Source organism: Neopsephotus bourkii, unplaced genomic scaffold, assembly GCF_033783945.1.
Source record: "Neopsephotus bourkii isolate Nb327-2 ecotype Australia unplaced genomic scaffold, CSIRO-AGI_Nbou_v1 NB_1020, whole genome shotgun sequence".
NCBI lineage: Eukaryota > Metazoa > Chordata > Aves > Psittaciformes > Psittacidae > Neopsephotus > Neopsephotus bourkii.
In genome coordinates this window covers 141,695-159,594 of record NW_026901509.1, presented here as the reverse complement: position 1 = coordinate 159,594, position 17,900 = coordinate 141,695, and the positions used below count along the sequence as shown (strand labels likewise).

Here is a 17,900-nt window from a genome sequence, read left to right as displayed (position 1 = left end):
GCAAAAGAAAAGGACATTTCATTCTAATTAGTGTTTTTTTCCATAAAAATTGAAACTGATGAGTGCATTTACTTCAATAAATCCCCTATTTCCTGTTTCCTGACTGATTTCCCCACCCACCCCTAATGTAGCCTTCCAATATCCATCCGTCTAACCACTTTTGTGCAACTTTCTATGTCGATACAGCTATCTAACAGTGGGGTTTGCGGACTGCTTTTTTGAATATATAAACATTTTGACACTTTTCTCTCATAAAGATTGTATTTATAGGCAACAACTCTGTGAAATGCTACCAAACCCTATTTAGATTTCTTCTCTCTACATATAGCATACTGTCAGAGAACATTCAGCAGGCTTGTAAAGAACACCAGTCCTAGTTAATGCAGAAAAATGTAATTCATACTGCAAAAGGTATTGTAACGGCTTCAAACTAAAAGAGGGGAGATTTAAATTAAACATTAGAAAGAAATTCTTACTGTGAAGAGTGGCAAGGCATTGGCACAGGTTGCCCAGAGAAGTTGTGGCTGCCCCATCCCTGGCAGTGCTCAAGCCCAGGTTGGATGGGGCTTTGAGCAACCTGCTCTAGTGGAAAGTGTTCCTGTCAATCGCAGTGGGGTTAGAACTAGATGATCTTTAAGTCCTTTTGAACCCAAACGTTTGATAATTCTACGATCTTCTAAAAAAATACTGTTTCCAGCAACATTAAGCATCAAGTTTCCAAGCATCAGTGACAGAACATTATAGATTATTTACTTTATTTTCCCCAGACACTTAAGCATCCTGTAGATACCAACCACAGCATACTAAGTACAGGGTTTTTCAAGCATGAAAATCATTACCTGTGAGTGCGGTGTTAAACATCACCCTGACAGCACCAGAGTCTACCCAGCATTACTTCAACTGGAACCTATAGGCACATATGGTGCCAAAATCTTGCTAGAATATGACCAACTCTGATGGTGTTTGGTATATGAGAATTAAATACACTAACCTACACTAACACACTTCACAAAAATAGCAAATGCTATCAGTGCTTGAACTAAAATGTGAGAGAAACTTTCACAGAATCATAGAACAGTTAGGGTTGGAAAGGACTTTAAGATCTTCTAGTTCCATGGGCAGGGGACACCTCACACTAAACAATCTCACCCAAGGCTTCGTCCAACCTGGCCTTCAACACCGCCAGGGAGGGAGCATTCACAACCTTCCTGGGCAACCCATTATGGTGCCTCACCACCCTAACAGGAAAGAATTTCCTCCTTATATCCAATCTAAACTTCCCTGTTTAAGTTTTAACTCACTACCCCTTGTCCTATCACTACAGTCCCCAATGAAGGTCCCTCCACAGTATCCTTATAAGCACCCTTCAGATACTGGAAGGCTGCTATGAGGTCTCCACGCAGCCTTCTCTTCTCCAGGATGAACAGCCCCAACTTTCTCAGCCTATCTTCATATGGGAGGTGCTCCAGTCCCCTGATCATCCTCGTGGCCCTCCTCTGGACTTGTTCCAACAGTTCCGTGTCCTTTTTACACTAAGGACACCAGAACTGCACACAATACTCCAAGTGAGGTCTGACAAGAGCAGAGTAGAGGAGCAGGTTTACCTCCTTCGACCTGATTGTCACTTTGTTAAAGATCTGAGTTTCACACAGCTTTCAGAGATAAAAGTAGATTATGAAAATGATGATTTCTTATTACTGAGATGGGCTTAAGGATATTTGACTGAAGAGTAAAGTTTCAGCTCTTTTCATGTGTGAAAGAACTTCTGTTTTTCATTTCAATCCGATGGAGAACCTGCATTGTTACTACCATTTACACATCTATACGGGTGTAGCTTTTATTTTGTGAATGTAATCCTCCTTACATAAACCCAAACACATTAATGTAATTTTAAACTATGTTTAAAGGTTGTTGCAGTTGCAAAAAAGACAGGACGTGATAAAATTTAACCTTAGAATGGTAAAGCTAGTAACTTGACATTCTCAAGCTTGAAGGAAAGCAAACTATCTCCACATACTGACCAAAAGAAGGACTAGCAAAGGCAACTGCAGGTACAAAAATAACCACAATATCTGAAAACGTACCTGACATCATCCTATTTTTGTCTACTTTCTGGTGTACTTGATGCAGACTTCCACAATGCCTCACAGTTGAGCACTCTTGCTATGTTTTCTAATTATGCCAAAAATCTAATTATTGAGCAGTGCTTTTATCACAGACATGGATGTACCACTCACTATCCACAGTATTCTCTATTTGAGAGCTGACTTCTAGGACACAAATTACACTTTCCTATTTAATGATAAATAACAGTATTTTCACTTCACTAAAAGGGCCTTCCACTAAGAGATTTTTCATCAGTATCATTAACAAGGAACAAAATGGCCACATCAGATGAACGGAAAATACTGCATTATAAAAACAAAGGCCCTAAATTGTAAATTAAAAAAAAACTGTGATAAGCTGGCTAAGGAGCTCAGAATCTCTTCTTGTCTTATTATCCCTAGTATTGATTGAAGTCTCTCCACCTTGAAATCGTTGGTGAGGACAAATCTATTGAGTCTCATTAAACCCAGCACAGGAATGAAGTCCCTGGAGCATTTGGGACCACTAAAACAGATGCTATACATTTTAGAAAAATACTCTTTATCCTTGAGAATGAGAACTACAGCTGCAATATGAAACAGACACCAATTTGTTTCCATAAATGCTCTAATGTGAAGGAGTTACTGTAGAACACAACACCCTTAACATTTCTACTTAAAGAAAAAAGAAGGGTAGTAGCTTGTCAAATCAACACAATTTGATAAAGCAGACTACAGATCTTCACATGTGTATACTTCCCACTACAGCCAGACTTGGAAGAGAAATTGTGTCCCTCAATGGATTTACACATAATCCAGTGCAAGTTCATGACCCTGATCTGGTTTATCAAAAATGTTTTTTCTTCTATACAGTCAACTGTTTTGCATTACAAATTAACATCAGCACAAATAGCAGTTCTCCTTAAAGGCAGAGGGTAAGATAGTCTTCGAATATGTAAACCAACTGCATTGCCTCAGCTATAGCATATAGTGCCTGACCACTAAGAGAAAGGTCATTGATATTGCTGTAAGGGACAATATATCATAGGATGTACATACTGATAGGCTCAATGCCATATGGAACAGTAGGAAAATATTCCTTTGTGAATATGTTTATGGAATAGCTGACACGTCCTTATCTAGCTACTGCAGCCTGCATATTATTAATGCATGGAAGACAAAAAAAACCCAGACATTTGTCTGCAATAGTTTGTCTTTCTCATTCAAAGGAAAAATAAGGATTTGTATTATTTTTACAGATCTGAGTTTTCCAAAGGCCTGCTGTGACCTTGGTAGGCTTTTGTACTTTGGGATCTGAAAAATGCATGTGACTTTCAAGCAACTACAGTTGGGTATTTTATACAGTTCTTCTGATCAGAAGTATAGGACAGGATTGTCATGATAAAGAGACTCCTTTTCCCCTCCAAAGTTCTTTAATTTGCCACAAAAATTATTAGATTTATTCCACTCATTAAATCCAGGACAGGACTTTTTTTTACATATATAACTTTTCTTTAATATATATACTTTTTTTTAAGCTATTTTTATAAAAAAAAAAAAAACAAAACAGCTTTTTTCCAGGTGCATTAGATATTTTGATATTTTACAAAAAGAAGGAAGTCTACCTGTAGCTTGGTTGCACTACTACTGTAGTGAACACAGGCAATGTCCTCTGTCACTGCAGTCAGTGATAAACTTACGTAGAGTTAAGTACACAAGAATGTGCTGGGCACTATGTACTATACAGTGTTAACTAAACACATCTTTAGAAACCCAGTAATGATTCTGGCTTAATTTAGGCCTAGCTTCACAATTTTTTCACTAACTGTATAGTCTAAGTAAAATGATAAAGGGAAACACATGTTCTTTTAAAAAGCACTAACGGTTCCAAGATTGGTAGCAGGTAAGTTAAAGATGTATTTATAACTTTTTTCTTGTCTTCCTCCTTCTCAGTGTTTCTAAAAAGGAAGGAAACGTATCTTCTGTATTTCTTACAGAGTGAAAAACACATCACCATAATTTTTTACACTCAAAGGAGAAGTTCTGAGTAATGCACATACATGCAACAGCTCTTCAGGGTTAGCATTTTTCCTGGCATGCATCAAAAATGTGAATCTGTTCTGTAAACGTAAATATAGTAAAAAAAAATAATAATAATAATTTAGTTATCCTTTTCAAAAGTTATTATGGCAACAATTTTTCCAGCTAATTTTGATAGAGCAGGCTTTCTGCATCTTAAAGGAGTAAAATTGTTTGAGATTCACACAAATACATTATTTACAATTGAAAGGAATTTCTTAGCCTAAGTTATCAAAAGCAAATTGGAGAATTTAGCAATTGAAAGCCCCAGGAGATGAAGAATTAAAACACAGATAATACAAAATTACATGAAGAAATCTAAATGCTTTGCAATCACTCCTAAGACACAATTAAATCTTAAGTTTTAAGGCTCATCAATTCAGTGTAAGCAAGGGACATATATATGTCGGGATGTAATTAGTCTGATAAGCGCTGTTACTTTGCCAGCCACATTTTGGCAACAATCAAGATCCAGAGATCTAAAGGATGCAAGACAACACAGTAGTTTGATTACTCTGTCCATTGCTATTGCACAGATGGACATTAAAAATGAATCCTGTGATCATATAGCAGAATGACATTACTTTTTGGTAGGATGTTGTTTCAGCTATGTGAGCATCTTCTTGGTCTTTCAGTACTTTTTGTGTACCATGACTGAGAGCCTGAAGTTGCTGTATCAGCTCAGCCTGCTGTGCTGTATGTTCGATGTTTTGATTGTAAAGATTCTGCAGCTCCTGTAACTCCTTCCTGTGCAAAATAAGCAATACAGAGAAATTAAGACCTCCATTAAACAATTGTATTAAAATAATTTTATTGTAGATAATGAGCTTTCTATTTTCATTTATTTTTCTGCCACCTGCCTTATAAACACTAGAAGTTACATATATTTATTATATACTTTTGTGAAATATCTACAAAACAGTTAAATTTCAAAATGGAATGCCTTTCAATTTTCCTGTACTGGTCTAACTGCTTTAAAATAAATGGATTTTTGCTACTGCATCAATACTTTCTAATCAATATTCAGTTAACTCTTTGGTGGTGGGTGTCAAAATGTAAAATACTTAGAACACATGGACTGTCAGAAGTTTGTTTCTTTTTTTTTAACTAGAACAATCAAGAAAAGACACAAGTTTTCTTTAACTTGAAAAGTATCTGCAAAGCAAGTATCTTTTGAAATGCCTCTATTCCCTAGACACATGAAGTATGTCTGCTGATAAACTGCTTTTTGTTTCAAGGTGCAGCATACTGAGAAATCCATAAAGCAAAGTAAGTAAACTTTGGTGTGCATCATATAACATAACAATAAAAGTTCTATAAATATAATAATAGGAAATATGTTGTAATGCAACCATAGGATAGATCTAATATAATCAGTCTGCTTGAGAATTTTACTCTACTGATGATAATCTTATAAATCAAGGCAGAACTGAAGGTCAGTAACTCTTAGTTATTGTAAACAATGTTAAAAACCTGGAATATTTTCTGTAACACATGCTAGAAGGCTCCATTAATAGCTCTCTATATATTTTCTACTTAATTTCCTGTTTAATTCACAAGTACATTTCAACTAGTATTACATATAGGCACTGAAATATAAGCTTAGCACTTCAACAAGTTTACTTCCTTATTTCTTTTAAGATTTTTACTGGTGACCGGCTTCTCTGCACTTAGAATTACCATTAACAACAACAATTATCATTACATTTTTATAATACTGCTGCAGATATCCAAGCAAAAATCAGTGCACAAAAAGGTAAGCTTAAATACCAACTTATTTGGTCCTGAGAAACTGGACGAAGAAACCATTTTAAGGGAACTTTCAAAAAAATATTTAAGACCTGAGCCACTACTTCATATATTGATTATTCATTAAAAGCACATCTGAATAATCATATTTTTGCCTATAAAATTGAAATTACATGTACCACAACAGCATACTCAGTCAACTTACTGTGGTTAAAACAGCACTGTTTAAAAAAGCCTGTTAACAGGCCAATGCAGGAGAACACTTAAGGACATGGCTTAATTACCAGTATTTTCACAGAATCACAGAATCCCAAGGGTTGGAAGGGACCTCAAGAGATCATTTAGTCCAACCCCCTTGCAAGAGCAGGGTAACCTAGAGTACATCACACAAGAACTTGTCCAGGCGGGCCTTGAATATCTCCAATGTGGGAGACTCCACAACCCCCCTGGGCAACCTGTTCCAGTGCTCTGTCACTCTCACAGTAAAGAAGCTCTTCCTGATGTTAACATGGAACCTTCTATGCTCCAGTTTACACCCATTGCCCCTTGTCCTGTCACTGGATATCACTGAAAAAAGCCTAGCTCCATCATCCTGACACCCACCCATTACATATTTGTAAACACTGATGAGGTCACCCGTCAGTCTCCTCCCCTCCAAGCTGAAGAGACCCAGTTCTTTCAGCCTCTCCTCATAAGGGAGGTGTTCCACTCCCTTAATCATCTTTGTGGCTCTGCGCTGGACTCTTTCAAGCAGTTCCCTGTCCTTCTTGAACTGAGGGGCCCAGAACTAGACACAATATTCCAGATGTGGCCTAACCAAGGCAGAATAGAGGGGGAGGAGAACCTCTCTGGACCTACTAACCACACCCTTTCTAATGCACCCCAGGATGTCATTTGCCTTCTTGGCCACAGGGGCACATTCCTGGCTCATGGTCATCCTCCTACCCACCAGGACCCCCAGGTCCCTTTCCCCTTCACTACTTTCCAGCAGGTCAACCCCCAACCTGTACTGGTACATGGGGTTGCTCTTCCCCAGATGCAAGACTCTACACTTGTCCTTGTTGAATTTCATCAAATTTCTCCCCGCCCAACACTCCAGCCTGTTCAGGTCTCACTGAATGGCAACACAGCCTTCTGGTGTGTCAGCCATTCCTCCCAGTTTAGTGTCATCAGCGAACTTGCTGAGAGTACAATTGGTTCCCTCATCCAGGTCGCTGATGAAAATATTAAATAGCACTGGTCCCAGTCCTACTGTTCTTAATGAGAGGTTAACCTTAACAACAGTAGAGATGCATTTAGCACTCTATTTAACAAAACCAAAGCAAAACTGCAGTGGGTACTTCTTAATTCTGTTCACAAGCACAGCAGGAGAAATAGGGACATAATGGTATACTAGAACCTTATGAAACTCTATGACAGATTTCAAAACAAGCACTTGGCTTATTTCCCTGAATGTGAGTAAATAGTAGAAAAAAACCACATCTTTGCACGGCAGCTGAAACACAGATTATATTAATTTTATACTGGTTCTCCAGATCTTCATTTTGTTCTGGAAGGGAAAAACCTGGAATAATGCTGAATCCTCAGATACTGTTAGAAATTATGGTAGAAGCTGTTGCCAAGACCACTCTGCTATATTGCTGCTGTTTAATTTGTATGCAAACATGAAAGCAGTTATCTGTGTCTGTCACCTGAGAATGTACAGTATCAAGTATTCTCTAATGGTCTGCCCACAAAGTGTATTAAGGTCAATGGGAGTCTTTCTTGTTGACTTTATCAAGATTTGGGTCATACTCTAAGAGAGGAGATCTGGGGGGGAAGCTCAACCTTGCAGCCACCCAACTGCAGCACAGTCAGAACACATGTTAACATGTTTGCCCATGTTAAGTTCAAGGATTTTTAAATATAAGGAAACCTAGTCACAGTTCCATTATTCCATATTTTAAAAATCAAACTTTATTTCTTCATACACGTGTCCTAAATTCCTCTTTTTTTTTTTTTTTTGAGTAAAAGGTTACACAAACAAAAAGTTTCAATCTGAAAAATTCTTGATACACAGAAATATCTGCAGTTGGATGTTACTTGCATTTCTATGTTACAGGTGATTTTATCCTCTTTAGTCTAAAAGGTACTATTTATAATTGTAGATCAACAAAGGGAACCTTCTTTTATTTCATTTCTACACAGGAAGGAGGAAATGATACTCAATCTTACCAGGAATTATTCATCATCAATTGGGGCAACACAAATAAATTCACAGGATTAAGCACTTTTGGTAACAGACAGGCAAACTTGGTGAGGGGAGCTTTAAAACAGGAATGGTGGTGGAGAGAGATGCTGACCAACTAAAAAGTGAGAGAGCTGTGGCCAGGGCTGACAAGACAAGGGCACAGGTTGGTATGCCCAGGAAAGACCTTGTGATGAATACAAAGCTCAGGGAGGACAACCTCAAGCATATGCCCATAAATAAGGGAGTGCTGACAAGACATTAGAAGGATTCTTAAGATTCTTCCTGGGAAACAGGCACAAGTAAGTGTCCATCTGAAGTTGCTGCTCAAATGCACACAGCATGTCCCCACAGATGATGATAGCAGGAATTAGAAATCTGTCTGTAGTTGCAGGACGCATTAGAATCATGGAGAAAGACATGATACCTCACATGACTGGAGTGCTGCCATGTCATACAGGCTCTTCAGGAAGTACAGGCTGTGATATCAAAAAGTTGCCCTTTATGTGAAAGAGTAGTCTAAATGGATGGATAGAGCTCTGCCTTGGGATGAGCAATGACCCAGATGAGAGCATCTCTGAAGGCAGGCCAGTGTGGATGACAGGGGCTGCCTGCTGATCCTTTCTGACCAGAAGGAAGAATTAAGTCCTCTCAAGAACTGGAAGAAGATTCAGGTTTGCAGGCCCTTGTCTTCATAAGGGACTATGAATCACTCCAGTATACACTGGAGGGATTACAGCACAGCAGGGCACAAGCAATCCAGGAAGTTTCTGGAGTGCTTTGATGAGAATGTCTTGCTATAGGCAACTAACAGGCTTATAAGGGGACACACACTGCTGGACCACATACTTACAAAGAATGGTCACAGGTGTAAAGGTCTGCAGCAGCCTTTTCTACAGCAACCTTGAGATGATAGGAGTTCAGGATCTTGAGAGGTGGGACAAAGGGAAAAAGCAGTATCACAACCCTGGATTTTTGGGGAGCAAACAGGCCTTTTTCAGGACTTCCTTGGAAGAATCCAGTACAGTATCGGTCTGGAGAGAAGAAGGATCCATGAGAGCTGGTTGATTTTCAGAGATTACTTCCTGCAAGATCAACGACGGTCCATTCCAATGAGCAAGAAGTCAAGCAAGTGTAGCAGGAGGATTGTTGGATGGATGAACAAGGACCTCCACTGACTAAACTCAAATGTAAAAGGAAGGATACAGACGCAGAAGCAGGGACAGAAGGCCTAGATAAATGGATAGTAAGGTAGATTTGAATCTGGCTTGAATCTACCAGGGTTAAAGAGTTGTGATCAGTGGCACGAAGCCCAGATGAAGGCCAGGCAACAGTGGAGTATTCTAGGGGCTAACACTGGGGCCAATCCTCTTTTAACATCTTCATTAATGAACTGGACAACAGGAAAAGTGCACCATAGCAAGTTTGCTGATGACTCAAAACTGGGGACAGTCGTTGTTCCACCAGATGTTTATGCTACCAGTCAGAGGAACTTCAACAATCTGGACAAATGGGCTGACAGAAACCTCACAAAGTGCAATAAAGGGAAGTGTAAATTATTGCCTTGAGAATAATAACCCCATTCACTGGCAAAGGCTGGGGCCCAACCAGCTGGAAAGCAGCTTGTAAGAAAATGTCCTGGGGATGCTGGTGGTCATCAGACTGACCAGGAGCCAGTAACGTGTCCTTGTGGCAAAGACCAAAGACATTCTGAGACTCACAGAGAAGAGCGTTACCAGCACGGGGAACGAGGTGGTCCTTCCCCTTTATTCAGAAGTGGTGTGTACAGTTCTAGGGCCAGTATACGAGAGATGGATACATGAAGGACCACAGAGATGATGAAAGGACTGAAGCACCTGCCATACGCAGAGAGGCTGGGAAAGCTGGGACTGTTTAGTCTGAAGAAAGGAAGGCTCAGAGGGGAGGCATATTACATAAGTACCTGATGGAAGTCTATAAAGAAGATGCAGACAGACTCTTCTCGGTGGTACCCAGTCAAAGAAGGAGACAACAGGCAAAAATTAAAAAGGCATGAAATTCCAGTTTAAAAAAAAATAAAAAATAAAAAAAAGGTTTTATGCTGTAAAAGTAGTCAAACACTGAACAGGCTACCCAGAGAGTTTGCAGAATCTCCAGTCTTGGACATACTCAAAGTCAATCGGACATCATACTGGGCAGCCTGCTCTGGCTGATATTGCTTGAGCAGATCACTGGACCTGCTGGAAAAGAGGGACAACACAATCTCCAGAGGTATCTGCCAGTCTCAACCACTCAATGATTCTGTATGATTCTGTTACTAATTTGCCAGCAGCATGCTCAAAGCAAGTACACAAAATCAACCCCATGATAGTCAGTAAATAGTTAAAAGGTAAAAATGAATTTCAGATCAAAATATCTATTAATGTGCTTACTCAAATCAGCAATCTACCAAGCACTCTACAAGAAAGACACCTGCTTGTCACTGCAGCAGGATAAGGATGTCAAGTCTTGTGTAAAATGGTACTTCAACATCAAATATGTAACAGAAGAAATAATCAAAAAATGCAAATTGGATGTAACAAACACCTACAAGGTCTGTTTTTTCCCCACCACCCTTATCGTCCCCATAAACAAACAGACCATGATCACCATTGATACACTGAGAACACGCAACTCCATACTCCATTTAACACTGAAGTCAACAGATACTACCGAGGAAAAAAACAATCAACTAACCAAACACCTCAAGGGCAATACAATGGGAAACCAAGAAATTTACAGAAAGTGAGCTGCGCTCTTCAAGTCACAAGAAAAAAACTATGAAAAATAGTCAGTTTTGTCTCAGGTCAAGATAGAAGAGCATAATTGAAGTATTTCAGCCACAAAAGTAAGATAACCATAGTATTTTGCTTTAAACATGCAAGGTTGATACTATATGATTACTCTACAAACTGGACTCTAGCAAGACTCGAAGACCTAAGAACTTGTCCTGCCAATATCAATATTTAAGAGTCATATTACTGTTTACAGTAGAGGTAACTCTGCTGCTCACATCAGACAAGAATGCTAATTAAAGTTTCCTCCTATCCTTAGAGGATAACATTAAATAAAACCTTTATGTCCTGCACATACCAACAGTTTAAGAGTAAACTGTGGCTTCCCAGAGATGTAATTGGAATGGGTAGCTGCTGTCACTCCATGAGCTGCAAACAGATTTAATGTTCATCATACCCACCACTTCAGGTGATACTGGCTTTGTTTCACCACCACAGTTTTGGTGAATACACTGGGATTCTGAGTAGCTCTCCTACCCCTGTTACCAAGCAGATATAACAGGGTTTGGGGTAACTCAGGAAATCTCAAAATTCCATTAGCTGTACTTCAGAAATACAACAGTGACAGGCATTATGAATTATGGCTTCTCAGGGGAATGGCACAGATGCTATGAAATGGTTTACAGCACACTCAAAGAATAACCTGGAAAACCCAGAGCAGCAAAGTAAGGGCTGAGTAGAAATCTGACTGCCTCACAATGTACAGCACAGAGGTAAATAGGGCAGGGGAAAAGAGGGGGCAATACTGTTACGAAAAAAAGTGGTTGTGAAATGATCAGAGGCAGGACTAGAAACTAATTTTAAAGGAATAAAGTTGTGGCACACAATTCCATTACGAACACAGAGGCAAGAAATTCTAATTCAATTTTATAATGGTTTACTATATTCACAAAAGTTTAATATTTCTTGGATACCTGTGACAGCAAGGCTCAGGTCTCAGCAAGTCAAGCAAACCTCTGAAGTTTGATGTTCAGAGTTCCATCAGAGCTCTGTGCCAATGAGACACAGACCACCAAGTGCTCAGCTGTAAACACAAAGTTCTAAACCCTAATATCCAGCTAATTTCAAAATAAATCACAGAGATGCATTGGAGTTAATATTTAGAAACAAAACAGCAAGATTTAATGTTCTTCAATAATGTGAAAATGGAAAGGCTACCAGGGACTCTAAATAGATACAGAAAATCTGTACCAAATGCAAACTTAAAAAAATGGAACTAAGAATGCATTTCATAACTACTTCAGGAGGCTAAAATTAAACCCAGTGAGATCAAGAATGCTTTGCAACAGTAAAGCCAGCAAACGAAGGTGGTAGTTTTCTGGAGACATACACTGTGCAGGATGGGTCCTGTAAATACTGTCTGTTCACTAGTCTTAGAAAATTTATTTTCCACAGCTCAGAAGTATGTGACAGACTTTTACTGATACTGGTGGGACTTTCAGAAACATCTCCCACTCTCTTCCACCAGAATGAGACTGGAGTACTTTAAAATTTTGGTCCCTGATACTTTGCTGAAAAAAGACTGTTTTTTTTACTAAATTTATTACATAATTTACTAAAAAGACTAAAAAAAAAATTTCTCTTAGTGTCTGCAGACACAGTTACTGTTAAACTGAAAAAAATCTTCTAAAAAAATGACGTGCAGAACAGAAGTTAAGACTGCACAAGAAACAGCACCAGACCAGTTTGCACTAAGGCTCTTAAGAGACTTTGATTTCCAATTGATTTTAGCATCTGCTGTAAAAATTTCAAACACAATTACCAAGGTGTCAGCTGAGAAGCATTTTTCTGGATCTGCCTATACTGCATATAAAAGAAGATGCTAAATGAAGGAAGCCAGTTTCCTTCTTTCCTTTCTCCAGAACTTATTTCTAACAATTACAAATATGCACCTCATCTGTTTTCAAGAAAGCAAATGGTGGGGAAGGCAGGCAGGCAGCATATGGAGAGAGAGAGGCACAGCAGTAAGGAGAACAGAGAGATTTGCAAATCAGATTGCTCTTTCTCAGCTCCAAAAGTTTGAAATTGACAATGGAAGATAGCAAAGGAGATAGGGTATTTTCCACACCATTGTCAAAGAATGTTTTGCCAGGATTAAATAAAACCTGACCATTCGATACAATACTTTTACAAGTCTGAGGTACAAACGAGAATTAAAAAAAAATAAATTATCAGTCAAAATAAAAAACTAACAACCAAATGTTTAAATCATGAAGTCAGCACAGTTCTAAGATCTTGGACTAAGAAGATGAGACAATGTAGAAACCTTATTTTCTCCTCAGATTTTTCCTTTATTTCTGGAGTTGTTCTTTTTTCATTAAGCACCAAAAGAAAAAAATGTTTTATGTATGTTTCCCTTTGGGAAGATAGGGAGAAAATTCAGTATTCTGCAATACACAAAACACAGAATACTTGAAATTCTCAGCCTGTGTGGCTAACTACAGGAACTGCTGCCTGAAACTGTGAATTTCATACAAGCCATTTAGCATAAACCTTCTTTTTTCATACTGGAAATGTAACCAAGACACTTGTAAGCAAAGACAGTTCATTGAGAAAGATTAACAGACATTGAACGATAATGGTATTGAACAAATATATACATACATAACAAGATAAGTATAACTCACAAACTAGTGATATGGAAACATACTATCATTCATTGCAGTATCAATGAAGTATCTGGGAAGGAAAACATTTGATCACACAGAAAAACATGCGAACCCTTTGCCAAACTCTTTTCCATAAATACAGAATGTAGGATGTATGGAAAAATATACAGAAAAAGACTTGAAACTTCAAATAAATATATTGACCATCTTTTTGTTACCTCAAGTTCATATGCCATGTTCAAAAAAGTACTTATTTTAATTACATATGTAGATGAGATGACCATGTCAAGAATAGATTCGTCTAGAATGGAACAGAACAGATCAGATAAGAATATAATAGAATCATTAGGGCTGGAAAGGACCCTAAGATCATTTAGTTCCAATCCCCCTGCCATGGGCAGGGACACCTCACACTAAACCATCTCACCTAACGCCCTGTCCAACCTGGCCTTCAACACCGCCAGGGATGGAGCATTCACAACCTCCCTGGGCAACCTATTCCAGTGCTTCACCACCCTAACAGGAAAGAATTTCCTCCTTCTATCCAATCTAAACTTCACCTGTTCAAGTTTTAACCCATTACCCCTTGTCCTGTCACTACAGCCCTTAATGAAGAGTCCATCCCCAGCATCCTTGTAAGCATCCTTCAGACACTGGAAGGCTGCTATGAGGTCTCCACGCAGCCTTCTCTTCTCCAGGATGAACAGCCCCAACTTTCTCAGCCTGTCTTCATATGGGAGGTGCTCCAGTCCCCTGATCATCCTCATGGCCCTCCTCTGGACTTCTTCCAACAGTTCCATGTCCCTTTTATGTTGACACTAGAACTGTACACAGCACTCAAAGTGAGGTCTCACAAAAGCAGAGTAGAGAGGCAGGATCACCTCCTTCAAACTGCTGGTCAAACTCCTTTTGATGCAGCCCAGGATATAGTTGTCTTTCTGGGTTGCAAGCACACACTGAAGCTGGCTCATGCTCATCTTCTCGTCGACCAGCACCCACGAGTCCTCCTCCACAGGGCTGCTCTGAATCTCTTCTCTGCCCAGCCTGTAGTTGTGCTTGGGAGTGTTCCCACCCAGGTGTAGGACCTTGCACTTGGCATGGTTAAACTTCATGAGGTTGGCATCAGCCCACCTCACAAGCGTGTCAAGGTCCCTCTGGATGGCATTCCTTCCCTCCAGCATATCAACCGAACCACACAGCTTGGTGTCATTGCCAAACTTGCTGAGGGCGCACGCAATGCCACTGTCCATGTCAGTGACAAAGATGTTGAAAAAGAAGGGTCCCAACACCGATCCCTGAGGGACACCACTCGTTACTGGTCTCCAGCTGGACACTGAGCCATTGACCACAACCCCTTGCGTGCAGCCATCCAGCCAGTTCTTTATCCACCGGGCGGTCCATCTATCAAATTGATGTCTCTCCAATTTAGAGACAAGGATGTCATGGTGGACAGTGTCGAATGCTTTGCACAAGTCCAGGTAGATGACGTCAACTGCTCTACCCCGTCCATCAGTTCTGTAGCCCCCTCATAGAAGGCCACCAAATTGGTCAGGCAGGATTTCCCCTTAGTGAAGCCATGCTGGTTGTCACCAAGCACCTTGTTGTTTTTCATGTGCCTTAGCGTGCCTTCCAGGAGAGTCTGCTCCAAGATTTTGCCAGGCACAGAGGTGAGACTGACTGGTCTGTAATTCCCTGGGTCATCCATTTTCCTCTTCTTGAAAATGGGGGGTATATTTCCCTTTTTCCAGTTGTCAGGAACTTTATCCGACTGCCATGATTTTTCAAATATGATGGCTTAGCAACTTTATTTGCCAGCTCCTCAATGGATGGATTTCATCAGGTCCCATGGACTTGTGTGCATTCAGGTTCTTAAGATGGTCTTGAACCAGATCTTCTCCTGCAGTGGACCTAAGTTCTTCATTCTCACAGTCCCCACATCTGCCTTCCAAGACCTCAGTGGTGTGGTCAGAGCATTTGCCAGTGAAGACTGAGGCAAAGAAATCATTAGGAATCTCAGCCTTCTCCAAATCCATAGTAGCCAGCTCTCCTGATAGATTCCAGAGAGGGCCGACGTTGTCCCTAGTCTGTCCTTTATTTACCATGTACCTATAGTATCCCTTGCTGCTATCTTTCACATCCCTAGCTAAGTTTAGTTCTAACTGGGCCTCAGCCTTCCTAACCTGGTCCCTAGCTTCCCGGACAACATCCCTGTATTCTTCCAAGGCCACGTGGCCTTGCTTCCACCTTTTATAAGCCTGTTTTTTCTTTCGAAGTTCCCTCAGCAAATTCTAAGAGGCTGTTTTATAGTGAACAGCAATGAATATATTTGAGAAATTTTAAGTTCAATGATTTGGCCAACTCAGACCACATGCTGCACTACAAGCAACAAGCACTAACTTTGCAAATCTGAATTACCCAACTTCATAAATGTCTTCTTTGCTGCCCCTAGTTCTCTCACATATGTACATATTTCTGAGAGTAATTTCAGAAAATAATAAAGCCTATTAGTCCATTGATGTATTTCACAAATTCCAGTGATTGCATCTTTCAACAGAACTTCCCATTAAAGTTGCCTTTTTTTATTGACTTTTGAAAATCCCACTCTTATACCTTTCAAATATGGAAATAGCAAGATAGCTATTTTCCTGTACAGATTTTATCAAATACCGTGACAATTCAAGTCAGAGGGTTCAAAATCGTAATTCTAGATTTTTTACCAAAAAAGACTTAAGTTGCTAACTCCCTATAGTAAGATTATTTCTGCTTGGAAGGCAAAGAGGAATGTCCATACCAACGACTTCTGCATCCCAGCTGCAGCTTTTCAGGCATAACCTCAGTTTGAGGCAATATTGAAGGAAATATTATTTGTCTAACACAGGTGTGATAAACACAATGTATCCTCTAAAATGAAGAGGTGAAAAATGGACAGTTTCCTAGCAGTCCACTCAAAGTTACCAATTGTTTTCTGCCATTACCTTCATTTTGACTAATTCGGTAGTCTAGTCAATTAATACAACTAATTCCATTCTTCATTTCTTTTCCACAACTCAAATAATGCAGCACTAATCTTACAGATTCAGTGTAAAGAAATGGTGTGCAAGACCTAAGATAAAGCTTAAATCACTGCACTTTAAACCTTTAGCACAGGCTTACATAGACTTTTGCTGACTTGTCAGATTTGACTCTTAATTAGAAAGGTAAAGTTAAGCTTAATGCTTTTCTAAGCTTAGGGCATTTAGCCCTCCGATTAAATGTTTATGTCATTAATCATATAGGCATTTTCCTACTTTCAGTGGAAACTGGTAGGACTCTGACCCAATGCTAATTGCAGAAGTTGACATTTTTAAGCCCATCCCTACTCAAAAAATGAGAATAATATATTGAGTCAAAATATATCACAGTCTACATATAAACTGTTATCTAGTGGTAGATTTCCAAATGCTTTACATCTGGTATGAGAATGGTACGAAAATATACGGCTGCACAAAAACATCTTTAATGCACCAATGTAAGTGCAACAATAGTCTTTTTGAGAAGATGCAGGCTTAATGGTAATGAAATCATCAAATACTTACCTAGCTCTTATCACATCCCAATCCTTCTGGATCAGTTCTTCCTGTTTCACAGCTACCTGAGATGACAAGTTACTGCATATATTGTGCAACTCTTTTATTTGTTCTTTTGCCTCTGCTAAGTCAGTTTCGAAAGTCTACAAAGAAAGCATTTGAAACATATTAATGTATATGAAAGAGTTAAAATTTACTATGGTTTTTATCAACATATATAGACATATGAATTTGCATGCATATATTTATTGTGGTCTAACCAAATATATAGAGATATATGTGCAAGTTTGGATATAGGAAAAATCCTTAATACCAGAAAAAAAGATACATTTCAAATTTTAGGTGGCCACCTATTCTTTACTGTGGGAAGTTTTCCTTAATAATTCGTCTGCTGGATGTTGAAAGAGAATCCTGAATCAAATCTTTGCAAAGCAATAGTACAGTATGCAACCACTGATCTGATTAAAACTTGTTTTCTGTGTAGAAACTGAACAGAAAACACCTACTCCTACCAGAGAAGTTATACATTCACTGTTTTAAGTTCTCTAAAATTGCACAATATTGTGCACATGAACTAAGAATCACAGATATGAATTAATTTTTCAGACTGCTTGTTAAGTATCTCATGATTTTGTACTTCAATTCAATGGAAGGAATAGTTTCTTCAGGAAAAGAAACAGCATACAAGAAAACTTCCGGAAATGTTCACTGAAAACAATGTAAACGAGTAATAGTTTGGCATTTACAGTAGGCCATACCATACAAGCTAGCCA

General features: G+C 39.1%; 1 protein-coding gene across 1 annotated transcript in view; it reads right to left on the bottom strand.

The window, feature by feature from the left end:
* The window catches only part of CNTLN (centlein), a 190,513-nt gene that overhangs the window by 122,675 nt on the left and 49,938 nt on the right, over window positions 1-17,900 (bottom strand). Inside the window, exons 6-7 of the mRNA XM_061360342.1 lie at window positions 17,137-17,270; window positions 4,748-4,910 (exon numbers count right to left, since the gene is read on the bottom strand). Of these exons, the coding sequence (XP_061216326.1) occupies window positions 4,748-4,910; window positions 17,137-17,270 (297 nt within the window). The remainder of the gene's footprint in view (window positions 1-4,747; window positions 4,911-17,136; window positions 17,271-17,900) is intronic.